At 41.3% G+C, this 18355-nt stretch overlaps 1 protein-coding gene across 1 annotated transcript; it reads left to right on the plus strand.

Annotated features, from left to right (window-relative positions):
- Positions 1-981: 981 nt before the first annotated feature.
- CFAP53 (cilia and flagella associated protein 53) lies at positions 982-17673 on the plus strand (the record flags this gene model as incomplete). The annotated part of the gene is given in 7 exon segments (XM_009894136.1): positions 982-1211; positions 3257-3430; positions 10115-10415; positions 13904-14122; positions 15113-15329; positions 15849-15951; positions 17433-17673. Coding segments are annotated over 7 exon segments (1485 nt in total), but the record flags the coding sequence as incomplete, so codon positions are not given.
- Positions 17674-18355: the final 682 nt, after the last annotated feature.

Genomic DNA, 18355 nt, shown 5'->3' on the forward strand with positions numbered 1-18355 from the left:
CCCGCCGCCACCCGTTGCGGATCCATGGGAGAGCCTGTACCCGTGCGGGGCGAGGTCGCTTCTTTAGGGTGTCCCAAAAGGTGGGATGTGGTGGAGTGTGAGGACGTGCATAGAGCCCCGGGGAGCTGTGCTGGAAAGGGAGGCGGGTGGAGGTTACCCGTGGGGAGAACGTTTGTTTGGTATGTGAAAAGCTGATTGTAAACACCCTCTTGGATGTATAGGGTAAGATTTAAGCTGTGGTCTGGGTAACAGATAAGTGCTGGCACCTGAAACTGTTTTATGCTCTTGCATTGTGCTCTTCAAGGCAAGTCTTGTCATGATTTACCCCTAATTACCTTGAACTCTCATAATTTTGTGTTATAGAATCCCAGGTTAGATGGGACCTCAAGGATCCTCTGGTCCAACCTGTCTTGGAAAAAGCACGGTCTAGACAAGATGGCCCAGCACCCTGCCCAGCTGAATCTTAAAAGTGCCCAATGTTGGGGAATCTCCCACTTCCCTGGGGAGAATATTCCTGTGGCTCATTGTTCTCATTGTGGAAAAATTTTGCTCTTGTGTCCAATCAGAATCTCCGCAGGAGTAACTTGTACCCATTACCCCTCATCTTTCCCATGTGACTCCCTGTAAAAAGTGAGCCTCCATCTTCTTTGTAGGCACCCTTTAAATATTGGAATGTGGTGATAAGGTCTCCTCTAAGCCTTCTTTTCTCAAGGCTGAACAAACCCAGTTCTTTCAGTCTTTCCTCATGTGGCAGGCTTCCCAGTCCTTGGATCATCTCGGTGGCCCTTCTCTGGACCCTCTCCAGCCTGCCCACATCTTTTTTGTGCAGCAGGGACCAAAACTATACACAGTATTCCAGATGTGGCCTGACAAGCCCCATGTGTACTTATGTACTTATTTGATCATCAATTCAACAAAAAAAAACCCAACCCCAGAATAATTGATTATATATTCACCACTGACATATGCTTTCTCTTACAGAAAGCCAAACCTCCTAAAGAACAAACAAGTGAAAATTTTGTCTTGGCCCGCAGACAGAAAGAACAGGAACTTCTTGAATATGCTGATTTCTTAAAGCTCCACAACCAGTGTCGCTACGTCCATGAGTGGCAACGACACAACGAACAAAAATGGCTGCACAGCGCTGCACAGAGAAAGGTGGATGCGACAATGCGGGAATACCTGGCAGGGACCGATGAGAGAAGAGAGCGGTAGCAAACAAGTAGATAATACCAATATCTGCTCTACTATTTTCAACTTAACTGTATGCAAGATAAAAGTAGTAGTATAGCACTTTCATTGCTTGATTTTTAAAGAGAATGAAGAGTAAAAGTGTCAGAAGCTCTTAACTGTTGGGTGTAACTGAGGGTTTTATTGCAACATCATTAAGTTGATGTTTAGGTCCTACAAGTAATACTCTGCAACACAGGTAGTTGAAAGAAATGAAAATTCATCAGAAGTTTTTCAAAAATAATAAAGTTGAAGCATATTACTGTTGTAAAAAACAGAATTGTGCTCTGTTGATCTTAGAAAAAAAAATCATATCATTTAATTTCTGTGTTACTCTTTCATGTTAAGTGACTTTGGAGTTGTAAAGGTCGTCAGTTTGGTATCTTGGTTTCATGTGTCTTCACAGGAATTGTACACCAATTACACAGAATAGCTGAGGTTGGAAGGAACCTCCTGAGATAATGTAGTCCAAGCCCCTGCTGAAGCAGTCACCTAGAGCAGGTTGCCCAGGACTGTCCATTTGGGTTTTGCTTATCTCCACATATGGAGACTCCACCACCTCTGTGGGCAACCTGTTCCAGTGTTTGACCACCCTCACAGTAAAAAAAAAAAAAAAGAGGGGTTTTCTTGTGTTTTGTGTTCAGGGGGACTTTCACATGTCTTCCTCTGTGTTTGTTGCTTCTTGTTCTGTCACTGGGCATTACTGAGAAGCAGCTGTCTCCCTTTTCTGCATTCCCTCCTTTCAGGTATTTATATACGTTGATAAGATACTCCTGAACCTTCTCTTCTCCAGGCTGAAGAGTCACAGATCTCACAGGAGAGAGAGATGCTCCAGTCACTTAATCATCTTAGTGGCCCTTCGCTGGGGTCGCTCCACTAAGTCTGTATTTTCCTTGTACTGGGAAGCCCTGAACTGGACCCAGCACTCTGGATGAGGTCTCATCAGTGTGAGAGGAAGGATCACCTTCCTTTACCTGCTGGCAGTACTCTTCCTCATGCAGCCCGAGATGCTGTTGCCCTTCTTTGCCGCAAGGGTGCATTGCTGGCTTAAATTCAGCTTCTTGTCTGCCAGGACCCCCAGGTTCCTCTCTGCAGAGCCACTTTCCAGCCAGAGCCACTTTCCAGTCAGTCAGCCCCCAGCAGGTACCGATGCATGGGGTTATTCCTCCCCAGGTGCAGGAATTTTGTTGAATTTCATGGTGTGGTGTTTTTTGTTTTGTTTTGTTTTTTAAAGCTGCTTAGGAGCCCCATGCAAAGAGATTCAGCTCAGTATGTGGTGAAGAGGGCACAACTCAGTTTCCAGAATTAGTCAGTCTTTGGCTTTGCTGCCGTAACTCCCACCAGGAGTACCAGTGTACGTCCATAGCACTATTGCTCATGCATCCCGTTGTATAAAAGTGAGAGTGATTTCTCAGAGGCTGCTGTAGCATTTGGGCTGGAATTAGTGAGTTCCTGGATTTCTTGCTCCCAGGTTTGTTACTGCTAGGATTAATAGAGAGGTAAATGGTGGTGTGTTTAAAAATTGCCAATTTGTCATAATTTTCTCATCAAAGATCTTTCAGGATGAAGTGATTTATGGAGTGATGCTAAAATAACAAAAGGTAGTTTGAGAGAAGATACAATTATAGAGGTGTAGAGAAGGGTAGTAAATACTGGGGAGGGATTATGCTGAAGAATAACAATAGTATAAGAGCAAATTGATATTAACTGGTGACAAATGTAGCCTGCAATTAGAAGAGTTTGTTTAACGGGGGACTGAAGTTGTAAAGCAGAATTGGAAATGGGTTTGTAAGATAAGGAGCTTAAATCCTGCCAGGACAGAATCCCTCCCGTTGTGCTGTAAGATTTTCTCCATGGGCACAACAGGAATAACCCCTGAGTTAAAATTTGATGTTCCCTTCTTTGGCATTTGCAAGAAGTGTTGAAAGGAGCCCAGTACCTATTTTGTGCTTGTAACAAATAAACTAAAACTTTATCACTCAACGGAAGGATTGTTTTAGCTTTTATTTAAATGTTTTCATTACAGGCTTTGTAAGCTTCTGGAGGCAGAGGAAAGTAGGTACTTTGCTGAGATGGAGGCACTTGAAGAAACGGTACAGGAGAAACACGGAAAGATGAGGGAGTGAGCAAAATTACTGAGAGAGAAGAGAGAAAAAGAAAGACAACAACTGGTGACTGAAAAACGAGAGCAGCAATTCAGGTATGGTACAAAAGAGAATTTGGGTTAAGTAAATACAAGGAGGCAATTTAACAAGAAGGTGACAATAATAAACTGAGGAAGGAAAGGTGAATGCGATTGAAATGATAAAACAAACAAAAAAATAAGGTGATTTGGATAGAGGTGTACGAGCTTTGCCAGAAGTTGAAAGGCCTCAGCTATGCTGCATGCAGTGGAGCAGAGTATAGTCTTTTTCTGACTTTTAGTAAAGGGGTACAGCCTCTAAAGATCAGAGACCCAAACTGGTGATGCTGTAATGCTCAGTAAACTCTCTGAGGAAAAAAAATTCATTAATAGAGATGAAGGCAACAGATGCAGAGAACCGTTCTGTCGCCATTATGTGATCTAAGTGTTGAGGTACAATGAAAACATTCTTCCAACTGCAATGCTGAAATCCTTGTCCTGTGTGAGCATCCCTGCATTTTCACCTGCCAAATCAGCTGCTTTTGTAATTCTTTGTCCTGGCATATAGTTCTATTTCAGCTTTCTATTACTGGAATGAAGAGGGTTCATGAAAGGCCAACTTGGCCTAAATAGTGCTTATTAAGGTAATACATCAAAGACCCTTGAAAAGTTAAGATTGTCCAAAAAGACAGTGTTTTATTTATTGTGTACTTTTCAAGCTAAGGTTTTAATGCAACCACGAGTTCTGTGCCAAATCTTCCTGGATGCTGAGCTTAGCAGCATCTTTTGAAGTCATTAAGATTTGTAGGTGTTTCTCAGGCCCTGAGGCCTTGGCATGACATCTGACTTGTTCAGTTCTTGGAAATCTGGTTTTCAAAGGAAAGGATGAAAATAATATTAATGTAATTTGATTGTAATCATTTGAAGTGTCTCTTCCCAGTCTCCCACAGCGCTATGGAAATCCGCAACACCTGCTTCTTAGTGTGCGGAGGCTAGGGATAAAAATCAACTCTTACTTTCACTTCTGTATAAACTCTAACTAATTTCACAGATAAATGTTGGTTTCTTAAATGTGGGGTTCATTGACTGAGACAGGTGTTAAGGCAGTGTATGCGCTTCTAAATTTACATGCTGGCTTTAAAATATGGCCTGTGCAATTCAGACTTTCTAGTTTTGTTCCCTACCCACACTCAGTGGTTGAAATTCACCTTTAAAATTGTTTAGAGGAACAAAACTCTACTGGAGGGCCTTTTATTTTGTACTTGTAGCTTGTCTTATGTGCCAAGGAGAAGAGATTCGGCTTGTGATTTAGACACCTAAAGGTAGGTATCTAAGTGTCGGTATCTATATTCGCTGGGAATCTGAAAACCTGTTCTACTCAGGAGACCTTTGTTGAGATCAGGACAGTTAAAGGAAGCTAATGTCATCTTAAAGTAGGCATATACTGGTCTGCCAACTGAACTGCCCCCTAGCCTCGACTAACTGCGTTGATTAGATTCCCGTTGATCAGAATGGACATTTAGTTCACATGTAGATTTCTGTCTAGATGCCTAATTTTAGACATTTTAATTGTAAAATGAATCCCACTGGTGAATCTCGTCATCTGGTGATACATACTTGGACTTTCATGCTGCAGTCTTAATGTTTCAGGTCCTCTTTCTTCCCGGTACAACCCTATTGATACATGGTTCATTCAGTCTCATGGGATCATTCCCATCACCCTTCTACCTTTCCCAGTCTGCTCTTGGATCTAAGCAATATTCATGCCATGTAGTATCCCATTAAAAATTGTTGCTGGAGCTTTACTAGGTGGTGTTCTGCTGGCTGCAGTTTTTCAGAGGATTTAGAGGCAGTGAAATCCTCTTTCGTCACAGGTGTTGTAAGTGGCAATCTTTGAGTATCTTTGCAAATGAATCTTCATCCTACAGTGCACAGTGTCCTTCTCTTTGACTGATGTCCTGATGGAATGGAAATACATTTTCGTAGTCAGTTCCTCCCTTGTGTTCCTCTAGTTCTGTCTCTTTCTGCTTTTCAATTAAGGTCCTTATAAAAACCCAAAACTTTAATAACACCAGCTGACGACAGTTTACCTTGTCTGTTGATCTCTCCTTTGAAAGACAGATACCTTTCTTCATGTATATGCTTACTAATATTTTAAAGTCTTTTCTTCTCTGTCCTTTTCCAGTGAGAAAGGAAGTCTCTACTGTGGTGATCGATTCAGATTAGGTTAGTAACTTCTAATATCTGAATCTGCATGTATTTGTCTTCTTTAAGTGGCCCCAAATCTGTTCTTCCCCCACTGTTAGCTGTTACTCTTCCTCCTGGTCGGTGCAGAGATCTGGGAGCAGGCTTTGCGGCTCAGGAGACCAATGCTTACTGCAGATCCACAACCAGAAATCTGTAATTGAGTCACAACCTGTTCTCTAGGGCAATGGTCTCCAAACCTTTTTGATTGTGCAACCCTATAAGTAGAACAAATTTTTAGCACTCCCCCCCAATAGCTGTACCTATTTATAAATTATATATTTGTACAACTGTAGTAGTGTATTATGTACGTGATAAAACATATGCAAAAAGAGAAATTAAAGGAGAGTGAAGTAAAGATGAAATAAACACTATTATTATTTTTAATGTTATTTATTAATGGTACAAAATGTATTTTATTCCTGCACCTCAATGGATTGTCTTGTACGCCCCACTTTAGAGACCATTGCTCTAGGGCACACCCAGAAGAGCCCTGGGAGGTTATTTCAGTAACAGGTGGATATAACGTTATTTTCTGTTTCTCTTTGTCTGCGAACTTACAACTATTTTGAATATCTTTCTGAAACCTTGTACAGACTTCTTTATATTTCTTTTAACTTCAAGCAAGGCGCTCCGCTCTTTTGCAGGTATAGATTCTCAAACCTGAGCTATAGGAGCACCTATAGTGCACAGCACTATATTCCAGAATACTAAAAGGCAGCTCTTTTATCAGCTACGTGGGCTGGTTTTGGAGCTGTAGCCTGAGGGTATAGATTTGACAGCTTCTCAGCAGTGATGTTAGCCAGGAAGAGTTCTTTGTCACGAGATGACAGAGGGCACAGTCCTTGGAGCACCGCTGGAATTCATTTTCATGAAGGGCTACAAGTTGTATGAAAAGATGCTCAGGCAGTTTTAGCCTGAGGGCTGTGTTCATCATTGGGATCTTTAAAGAAAATTGCGATGTCTTAAAATTTGCATAAAACACATATTACATCCTCTTTCCTGTGATAACATCAGAAGCATCCATACGAGAATATTGTTATCACAGCAACTTTGTACTGCAGCCATAAAATGAATAAATAACAGGGGGTGGAGGGGTGGAAACAGATAAGTGCAGATTGTGTCTTTGGAAAGTGGCTACATACAGGCACAATTTTAATGTTAAGAAGCTTAGGATAGCAAAGTGAGGAAGAAAACCAGCCATCTGGGGGAGCAGATGTTTATAGGTTGCTGTAAAAGCTGCTTTGAAGGAATTATTTTGATGAAATCAAGCAATTACAGGGTTATTTTATATTAAAATTTGAACCATGCTGAACTTTTATTTAACTTCTTTTCCCCTCTGAGAATTCAATTAAATTCAGATTAGTTTATAATAATGAAAAAGAATAACTAATTCTTTATTCCTTCACTGCTGACAGAACTTTGAACCCATTGTGTTAGGGTAATAGTTATTTCTAATGGTGTAAGATTTCAAATCTTAATAATGGCTTGTTTTGCTCAGAACATTTGAGAAATATGTTTTTCCATGAATGCTAATTAGTACCGTCGTCCGTAATCGCCACTAACTCCTACCCATGAGTTGGAAGATAGATCCTAGTGTTAAAATGTAAGAAAACTGGCAATGAGGTAGTGCATTTGTTGACCTGCTTGAAGGCAAAGGCACCTCTTGGGAGTGTGCCATTGCTCATGGCATGACTGTCGCTGTGCTGCTCGCTGCTTTTGTTGTTGGGACAACCTGTGGTCAGAAGGCTCCCGTCTCATACAAGAGGGAAACCAGCAATCTGCTCCTTCCTTCCTGTATTTCCTCACTCTTTTCTTCTGAAGCTGAGCTGAGGATGGTTCCTCACTCCAGGGACAGTTTCTCCTTTAGAGGATGCAAGCCCAGCTCTCAGGGAAGAACCCAACGTTTAGTTAGAGGATGCCGCCCGCATGTTTGGGGAGGAAAAGTGCTAAGTGTGGGAGGTTTTATTTTATAGCGACTTTGCGTTGATGAAAGGGGACTTGACAGATTAATGTTGTTTATTCTCAATCGGGAACAGTTAAGAGGTTAGAAATACCTTCTGGATATCAAGCAAAATGGCAATTTCGTTTTCATGGCGCTGCCCTCCCTTTTATTGTTTGTGTATAGTGCTTAGCGCCTTTCACCACAGGCTCTGTGGCATTAGCTACTTTACAAACAGAGGATGAAGAGAGATGCCCCAAGCCCCAGAAGCTTACAGCTGAAATGCGAGGCAGCAAAAAATGAATGCCGACAGGAAGGAAAATGTGGGGAGACCTCTGCTTCTGCCTGAAATTGTGTTCTTTGGCTGTATCTCGCTCCTGCAGCACCAAGGACAAGCAAGGTGTAGCAATCCTTCCCCTCTGCAGTCGCAGCTCTGATTTTGCACTGCTCCACTGTAAGTTTGACTGGTTGGAGGGCTCTCACCGTGGCACTGAGAGCAGGGTCAGGCTGGCTTTCAGCGCTGTCACTTTTTCTGTCTGTCACCAGCTTGTTCAACTGGTTCTGAACTGGAGGAGGGCGATTCGTAGAATCATAGAATCGCTAAGGTTGGGAGGGACCTTTAAGATCATCAAGTCCAACCATTAACCTACCCTGACAAAACCACCTCTAAACCATGTCCCTAAGCACTACATCTACCCCTTTTTTATTCGGGGAAATGCTCTTTGCGGTTTATAAGCCCTAAGTAATTTTTATTAGGCTGGCTTACCATGGAGTTTTATTGGCAAAGCTTTGGAAGATCTTGTAAGCCAACACGTAATTATTATGCACTGGTAGTTACCTCGACCACATTATCAGTGATACCAGGAGCTGTGCTCATTAAGTGCTTGTTAGTGGGAGGTGACGAAGGAGCCATGTCAATAAAGAAGTCATTATTCTGTAGCGTAATCGTGCTAGTTTTAGGGCAGAAATAAGTTATAGACCACCAGTTGCATCCTGTTTGCCTCATGGCCAGTGGATATAGCTACTGACCTTAGGGAGAGGCCAAATTTGCATCGTTTCTGTAGTTTCTGTGGAGATATGAACCCATGGCCCTAGACTGAGTATAACGCTCCTATTAATTCTATACCCGAAACCCAGGTCAGGGAACATAGATGTGGGTTTAGATGGAGACAGCAGCTATATTGGCCATAGCAATCACTTAGAAAAGGGAAGACTTTGCAAAGACAGATCCTTAGCAGAGCCACAGAACGTGAAAAAGCAAACCACCAAATATCTACCTTTAGTGCTGGCAAACTTCATTTTGCTTTGAAGTTTTTAAAAAAAAAAAAGTCTTAGGCAATGGAATTCATTCAGATTTTGTTTCATTGCTGTATTTATGAAAATGAAATAACTATCCTGATGTGGAGACTGATAGCACTATGAGGTAGTTGCTTGATGAATATTTAATATTTTTGCTACGCAGGATTGTCAGCTAAACATTGTATAAAGTAATAGTATTGTACAGGTAACTACTGCTATCGTGCAGTGGTTCAAGATTCAGTCAACGATATCTTTTGATGTCTGCTTTGAATTTCTAAACATCATTGCAATAATTTGTAGAAGATGGTTTCATTCAGCATGAAATTGGGAGATAACTCTTTATGTCACAGCATTCATGTGTGTCTATCTCACGTCCTTATAGCTTATAGATCTTTAACGCGTGTATATCTTCACCATTGTCTGCTGGTTTCACATTTTGATTTTTATGAAAATCTGTATCTGTTATAGAACAGAATGAAAATACATGTATATTCAAATTAAATATTGTTTGATAGCATATGTTGATCTCAATAGTGCTTTGTTTGCAAGAATAAAAGCAGAATCCGTAGAGTCGCGTGTTCTTCAACTGAAGGTAAATATCTGCATATGTAGCTCAGTTGCAGTGGGTAAATAAAAATTGAAAGCTGCATTACTTGTTTGACTTTCTAACTTCTCCATACATTTATTGCAACTTTACTGAATTATCCTACAAAACTTCATTTAAAAAATTAATGTATTTCTAGTGATTCCTGTTCTACTGTGTAACCTAAATTTCCGCTCTGAGAGTATTTTCTGAATATGAATGAGCTTTCAAGTGACTAGTAAACCTATTCTAAGACTTCATTTGAATAAAGAGCAACCTACACGTTTGAACAAGCATAGCGTGCATGTGTTTTATAAGTTAAAAAAATTATATATATAAAACCGCATGCAAGGCATGTTCCAAATACATATATACGTATATTCATATATTCATTATCTATAAATACACATTGTATGTATAAATTATTTATATATTGTGCATGTATACTTTTTTTTTTTACAAATGCACATATAGGGCCTCCTCTTCAACTCATTAAGGTCAAAATCTCTGTCAAATCAGGCTCTCTGTGATTCTTTAGGCCTCCCAAGGAGTCAGGGTCAGACCAGGTGTAGAACTTGGCATCCTGAGCTGTTGTCGTCTGACTATTTATGAGCTAGGAGCCTCCATCCATCACGTACCTCCAGACTTCCTTCTTTTGAGTCTTTTTTTTTTTAATTTTTATGTTGTCTTTCAGAGAACAATGCGAGGAGCTTCGCATACAGTGGATGAAGAAGCATCAGAAGGAATTGTGTGAAGACCGGCTGGCCCAGCTAGCTCTGAAGGAGGAACTGAAAAAGCAAGAGAAGAAGGAGGAGCAGATGTTTGCAGAGCTTTGGGAAGAGGACAGGCTGGCTAAGAAGCAAGAGGCGGCAGAGATGCAGAAATCAGCAGAACAGAATCGGGAAATCCTGAATGTGCTCAGCGCCCAGGTAGCGGTGCTCAGTGCTTACAAAGAGGAGGCGAAGCGGCTGAAGGAGGAAGAGGCTCGATTGCTGGTAATTTCCATGTCATTCTCAATTCAGAGTTGTATATAAGGCCCTCCTAATGATAGGCTTACTAGACATTCAGATTAATCCATACCTTATTTGTATCTTCACTGATTCCATTAGTATGTGATACTGTCCTATTATGCTAAGCCTCTTTTCCAGAGTTGTGGCAAATGCATTCCTGTTTACAGAGGGAAATGCATCTTTTGAAACTTAGGATTTTGGCATTCAAAGCCTCTCAGAGCCTTTGTGGGAAATGGAAACGTTTTTAAGCTTTTGCCAGACATCTTTGCAATTTTCTGATTTCCAGTTTCTTGCGGGATAGCTAGAGAGTCTTGTGTCCCAGCTGTAATGCGTAACACCAGATCTCAGACCATGATACACACGTTTAATCATCACGCTAAGTGCACTGGGAGGAAGCAGCAAGAGCGCGCTGTTCCCAGAAGGGAAGGCAAGCCAGGAGCTGATGGTGACAGCAAGGCAGGCAGGCGCGCCATCCTTCCCACAAGGAGTCCCACAGTACCCAAAGAAAGAGAGCAGAGCGGGTTTGCTGATAGTAACTGAGGTCATCTAACAGTCCAGACTGCTCAGCAGGTCTGTAGTGATGATGTTCAAGATGAAGCCAGGAAGTCAAGTCAGCATGGCTGGGTCAGGATCGACCTCAGGCACAGGCGTACCTGCAGCGTAGCTCACGTAGGCACCAAAGGTGAGAGTTTGAGCCTAGCTGCAGCTCCCGAGTGTCTCTTCTCAGCCCTTTCTTGCACCGCTCTTTCCTGGCTCTCCGATCCATGGCTCATGTCGGGGCCGGCTGCGAGCACGGGCAGCCAAGCTCCTGCGGGGAGGTTGCAGAGCCTGTTGGTGCACTCAGGACCCTGCCACGTACATGAGGAGACACATTTCTGTGAGAAATCCCAACTGTTTATGCCCCAGCTGACTGAATTTCAGCATCTACATCCCTTATTTTATATTTTTTTAAAAAAAAATAGCAAGCAGTGTCTAAGCTCTCTCACCTATTAGTGCTGGTTGCTGTTGGGCGCTACATTGCGGGAGGCATTTGGCTGTCTTGACCCAACTTTTCTGGCCACCTTCCTCCTTTTTTTTTTTTTTTTTTCCCTTTCCTTCTTTCCCCCCTCCCATCTCTCCCAGGTGTAGGCTTGCTGTAGTTGTGCTGGCTTTAGTGAGGCTTGCTAGTTCACAGTATTCTTTGTTGACTTTGTGAGTTACGGGAGACTATTTAGTTCAGACTTGGTCTTCATTTTGTAGCTGTTTACATGTAGTGATTGAATGATCACAGGGTACTCTGTTAGGCACTGGAAGCTGATGATGGCAAGATATATATTCAGCTGCTTTTCAAAAATAATGACAATAACGAATCTAAAGCTCTGAAAATCCTAGCTGTAAAACAGTAGAGTCCTTATTCCTGTCTAGACTGTAATGTTTCGCTTATTTAAAAACACTCGGAATAAAATTATTTTCTTGTTACAACTTTTAAGATACTGCCAAACCTTCCAGGCAAAGAACACTGCTACTTTACTGGCCTTTTCAGAAAAATGCTATTAGAATAGAAGACTTCGTAGCTTCCCCTGAAGACAACTGCCTTGGGCTCTGTCAAGGAGATAATTTTCTGGTAAAGTGGTTTAGTGTCTGAAAAAAGGCTTTCTTCAAAGGGCCCATAAAGGAGAGTTTCTGTGTTGAAAATGGGGTGTAATCCTTTTTCAGCAGAAGAGGGATGTGACAGATGGCCTCATTACAAGTTTCTCAGTGCAGGAGTTGGTAGCCTCTAACGATCAGGGTTTCATCTGGGTGAAGGACGCACTATGGACAGCTTAGTGTCTCTGTGTATAATGGTTTCTTCTGGTTGTTGCAACGGAAGTAGATTATTTAGTGAAGCAAAACTTGCACCTTTGCCATGATAGACCATAACTGTGCCTCAAGAGACCTCAGGCTGGATGACAAAACAGGGACAGCAATTCTTGCGTTAGCTATGTTACCTAGATTAGATGCCTTCCTTCCTCCCCGTCTTTTCTCTCTGTTAAAGGGTTGTGATTTCTTGAGGAGGTGATTGAAATCTTGTTATTCTTGCTGTAGTCTCACAAGTGCTAAGACAAGTTTCTGCCATAACACTTTGGTCCTGGCTTGCAGATGGATTGTTGGTAACAATTTCTTTGTACATTTGCAATGTCGTGTTGTGCCATCGTATAAACTTTCATAGACTAAGCACCATGGATCCCATCCTTGGCTACTCTCATACAACTTCACAACGTCATAATTCAGCCTAAGACATGTGCCAACTTGCCCAGTAGGCTGCTAACTATTTCCGCTTTCTTTCTGTCTTACTGTTCAAAGTTTTTTAGATTACTTATGTGGCTCAAATACCATAAACTGAGTTTCAGAGCTGTTTTACCAGCTTCTGAAAGTGAATTTGACCATTCGGGCAAATAGCAAAGTCAGCTTTGGCTTTGAAACACGGCAGGAATCAGTGGGTGCTTCATGGCCAGCATAACAAATTATGTTCCTTAGGAAGTGCAGCTTGTACTTCCGTATGCAGAAGATTAGACGCATCGCTTATGGCAAACCTGATGATGCATGTTAGAATATTTATTCACGTTATGAATATTTATTCACATTTAATTTAAAAACAGGTTAACCAAAACCTGCATACTTTCAAGACCACTGAGGCGTTGTTTCTGAGATCTGTAGATAAATTAATGATGGCCACGTACTGTTTTACGACTATGTGTGAGTGCAGTTGTGCTTGTGAACTTATTCAAATGCAGGATGTTCAGGAATTATGCCAATTAATTCATTGATGCTACTTTGGGATTTTTTTTTCTGGCTAAATAATCTTGAAAATACATGTACCTGTTTGATCTTGAATATGCATTTGCTCTTTTCCATTGTTTCTTTCTTAGAGAACTCAGCTTTATTGTCATTTTTTCTGTTCTTTCCAATATAAAGTGGAATGGTTTGAAGCCATGGAAATTCAGTAACTGTCCATCAACAAATAAGGATCTAATTACTTACTTTGTGCAACCTTATGTCCACTGGAGATGCAGTGCTCTGAACATCCAGCGCAGACATAGGACAGATAATATATGCAGAAACAGGAGAAAAACATGGCTCTGTTGTTGGTTAGTAGTTATGGCTGCGTGTAAAGACTGGGATATAGATCATGTGTGCTGCAATGATATTGATTTCTCTAAAGAGATGACTCCGTCTCTCCACTTGAAATATTTGGAGAACATCAGGCATTCCAGTGTTTTGGTATTGAAGTGCATGTGATAATTAAAGAGAAAAATCTTGAATTCTAATGAATGATATGCTAAAATGTTCATGCTTTAACAGGGCTAATGGATTACACTAATTCTCTAATGTCAGCAAGAAAGGCTTTAAATATTTATCTTTGCTCTTCAATGTTCCAATTAAACTAATTCTAGCCATCACTTAATTTGAAGTTATGCAATGGTTTTACAAGCTGGCTATTTTTACCGTTGTAGGAAGAACAGCAGCAACAGCTTAAGCTAGAAAATGAACAACTTCAGATGGAGAAACTACAGAAACAGAGGGAACACAGGGATATGTTGCTCAGTGCAGCACAGGACAAGCAGAAGCGTCTTAATGAAGAAAAACAAAGTGAACTTGCCCTAGAGATGAAGATCTTAGAAAAATCTCTTCAGGAACCCCAGGAGGACACTGAGGAGAAAACAAAAAGAAAAGTAAGGCCTAGAGGTGTTCATTGTGAAGTTGTGGGGCAATACCTCATCTAGACTAATTTTGTGGCCCTTGGTGAACTGCACAATATGAAAGAGATCAGACTCAAGTCCTTTTCCCTGAACAAGTTGATTATTTTTTTTTTTTGTTGCGTAGCCTGTTGCCTCTCTTCCTGCCAGCGCTCTGCTTCTCTGAAGAAGCCCATTATCTGTTAAAACAACAGTGAGTATTTTAAAGCGTGCTTTGCAATCAGCAAGGCTACCAGGCTAGACAAAAGAGGTAAGGGAGGTTAGAAAAATATTTTTTCTTTCATGGACCTGATTTATTAAATATTTGTAACTGCAGAGGAAAGTAAATATTTAACTGATTCTAATTCATTAATACTAAGAAACAGTTTTAAATCTTTAATAGCTGGATATACAGATGCAAAACCTCACATTAAATATCTTGGAGATGCCTTGAAACGATGGATGTGTCTGTCACTTCCTAAATTTAAAACAAATACCAATTTCAGGGTGAAAACAGATCTCAAGGTAAACTTTAAGAGAGAGCAGGGAGCTGCATTCATTAATATGCTCAAGGTATTTAGGAGCTCATGTAGGTTAGGGAAGCTGTATAAACTCACTGTTAGACCTTGGTACAAAATTACAGGAGGTGATATTTATTTATTATTGTATTTATTGGATCCCAAGGCTTCTAATGCAGGTGAAGTAGCCTGGTCAGCTGTGGCAAGTTTGTAAAACGTCTGTGTTGTAGGCAGCTGAGCTGCCACGGGGGAAGGGATCACTGTATTTTTTCTGCTCTTATGCTGTTGTCCAGGCACTGTCAACCGGCCAGGAAGAAGATTCTGCACAGCTCTCTCCCATAACAGGGTTTGGGATGGAGCTCCAGGCTCCCAGTTCCCACACTGGCTGCTAATGACCACTTCTCTTCATGTTTTGAAAGGCTTCTTTGAACTCATTTACTCAGATCTGCAAATGTCTGTGTGTTTGCAGCAAGAGCTCTTCAAGGAGCAACAGACTTACCTGGCACACCTGGCTCAACAGCTGGAGGAGGAGAAACAGCGAGAAAAAGAAGTGGACAAGCTCCTAGATGAAGAGATCGCAAAGGTTTGGGCCAAGAAGGCTGAGCAAATGCGATTAGAAAAGGAGGCTAGAAAGCAGCTGCTGAAAGATGTCCTGGATACAAGACAACTGCAGATGGAGGAGAAAGGTAAGTAATAACAGCTCGCTGTTTGCGCACCAGACCTACCGCATGAATGCAAGTCTTGGCAAAGGCAGAGGGAGTACAACACGCTGTTTTTGGGAAGCCCATCTGGCCCAGCACGCACAGGCTGTATGGTTGAGTGGACAACAGTGCTACTGTCTCTGAATCTGCTTCTGAAAATTCACTCCTATAGGCATTCCGTACGCTTATTTCCCATTGCTGTCACCATAGCAAAGCCTAGTAAAGTAAGGATTGCATGAGCAAGCAATCATTATTATTAATTATGTTGTTATTATTACGAAGCTCGGAATGTGAAATCTTTTCTATTCTGAGTGGATGAAAACCCAATAAGCTGAGAATACACTTGCCATTGTTTGTGTGCCTCTTCAGAAGCATCAAAACTCAGGCTTGCTATTTAGGCTGCTTGGCTTGAATACAGCCTCGCTGTCCCTTCAAGCTTAGCAGTGCTTTTATCTTCTAAAAGTTGTTTTGGTTGTTGGTTTTATTGTTTGTTTTTTTTTTCAGTGCAGAGAAATGCGAAGGAGCAGGAAGAACTCGCTCAAGAGAGGAAGTTATTAGCTGAAGCAATCACAGAGCTCAAGCACATCGAAGAAGAAAAATATGCGAGGTATTTTTTTTTTTTTATGCTGTTGGTTCATTTCATTGCAGATCAATCTCTTACACTTGTGAGCAGGCTAATTCTCTTAGAGTTAACATCTGAAAATGAGCACTGGGTGGGCTTTCTTCTGTTCAGAGAGGCTCAATAGCAGCCCTGTTATATTGCAGTTAGTATTAAATAGCTAATTCTGATCTCATCATACAAATAATGGTGTTTCATTACATATTTTGGTTTTTGGTTTGGTCTTTTTGGACCATCATGTGACTTACATCCATCGTGTTTATTAAATACATCCCCTCATACTCTGAGGTCTTATTAGGAGTGGCAGTGGTTTGGGGAGGAGGGTTAATGAAAGGTTAGCTCGTTACTTACCTAGGAGAACTAGTGTGTTCAGGCTTATTGCTACACTCCACCTACTCGCATCCTTTAAACAATCATATAGTCAGCCACCAAAATACCAGACTACTGTACGTAACCCAGCTGCACCGGGTTCTCCTTACCTTGCAGTTCCTCAGGGTGAGAATAGTTATACGCAGTAGCTGAAATGTTCCTCTGGGTGTCACGCAAAGCCCACGGCAAAGGGCCTTATTTCACTTGCTCGATTCCCCTTTAGTACTCCTGCCGTTTCTCCGCGCTTGTCCGTGGGAGGTAACTGAGTAGCTCCTTCCAGAGCCAGTATCTATTGTGTTCTCTGATGGCTTCAATGGTAACAATCTCCTAGCTATGGCAGAAATCTCACCGCTCTGAAGGAAACGTGCCGGGCTTCGTTATGGATATGCTTCACTTAGCAAAGATGGCATTCAGTGGTGTCAGTGTTTGCGGTTCAACTGCGTTGCGTTAGCGCACAAGTCTTGACTAGACTATTGGCATTTTAAGTGTCTGTGTGACTCTTGCTCCAGAAGTGCCTGAACGAGTAGGTAGACTTCCACTGCTTCTCCAGAGGGTAGTGAAAGTAATATATGAGTCTTGAGGTAGACTGGAAGAATTTCTTCTGACAGCCATTTCCTAGAATATCAGTACAACGCTGCAGCAGGAGCCTACACTCTGCCTTCCCCGTCGGCAGTAACTTGTTATCTTCAGACCTGAGGGAGTGGAGATGGGGTGGAAGGCTGCTGCACCAATGAGTCTGAGCTGGGAAAGGACTGAGACCTCACGCTCTCATTCTCTGTCCTCTCACCACCACCGTGAAAGGCAAGGAAGGCATGCTGATTACAAGAGGTTGTTCTTGCTCTTTTTTTGGTTTTAATTAAGCACTGATTTTATCATCTGCTTTATAACACAGAGCAGAATGGAATTAATTCTCTGAAGAACATAAGGTTAGCATGTAGCATTTGGTTAATAGAGTGGTAGTTATTCTTAACACCTAAAAGGAGTTTTGAGTGGTTCTTTAGTCTAAGGTTGCATGCTAACAGATTAAATAATAATAATTAAAAAGTTATTTATTATTTTACCTGTACTTCCTAAATAAGCTATTCACATGTCATTTCCAGAAAAGTAAAAGAAGCGAAAGAATACCAGGAGCAACTCAGGGCTCAAATTGCCTATCAACAACAGGCCCGTGATGCTGAGGAAGAAGAGAAGCAGCGAGAATATGAATCGGGTCTAGCAGCAGAGAAAGCTTACCAGGAAAGGATACAGGACATTCTGTCAAGACCGTGTGAGAAACTAGCAAAACCCCACCCTTTGAGAAGAAAGCTAATGTCTAACTCTCAAGAAGATAATTTACGATGATTTTTTTTTTTAGCTCACTTGGTTGCCTTAAAAAAATGTTTTCTAAGGGTGTTTATAACTGACTTGAGTTAGCGGACTCCTCTCTGCTATGATGCTCAAAATACTTAACTGGCAAATACAAGACACGTGGGATTTTTAAAGGCTATTTTTTTGCCATATTGGATTTTCTTTGACAAAATTACTGATCCAAATCAAAACATTTGACATTTTAGTACAAGAATACCGTATGTTCTCTGCAGCGAACTAATGTCTTATTATGACACGAATGATACGTAGGCATTCTTCAAAATCTGCAAGAAGAAAACTCTGTAGAAGGGTTTCAGCAAACTTTTATTAAAATGCCTTTCAGACTGCAAATATTTGCAAAACCTTTTTTTTGTATTTAGACAAGAAGTACCTGGTGACTCATCTTCATTTTCCTTGTTAAATATAAAACTGTGAATCTATTTTACTATGGGCTACACAGTAAAGAGCTGATGTTGTTCCATGTATATTCTGATATATCTGTGGAATATCAGCGTCCCAAAGTTAGTCTGTGAGACCTCTGCTTGGACAGATTTACTTGTGCAGGACTGAGGTCATCCTTTTCTTGCAAAAAGGGTTATTATTTATCATTTTGATGACAACTTTGCCTCTTTGGACTGCCTTGGATTGCCACCAATGCCATAGTCTGAACACACAG

The sequence above is a fragment of the Charadrius vociferus genome, unplaced genomic scaffold (assembly GCF_000708025.1).
Source record: "Charadrius vociferus isolate BGI_N301 unplaced genomic scaffold, ASM70802v2 scaffold1580, whole genome shotgun sequence".
In the NCBI taxonomy this organism is placed as follows: domain Eukaryota; kingdom Metazoa; phylum Chordata; class Aves; order Charadriiformes; family Charadriidae; genus Charadrius; species Charadrius vociferus.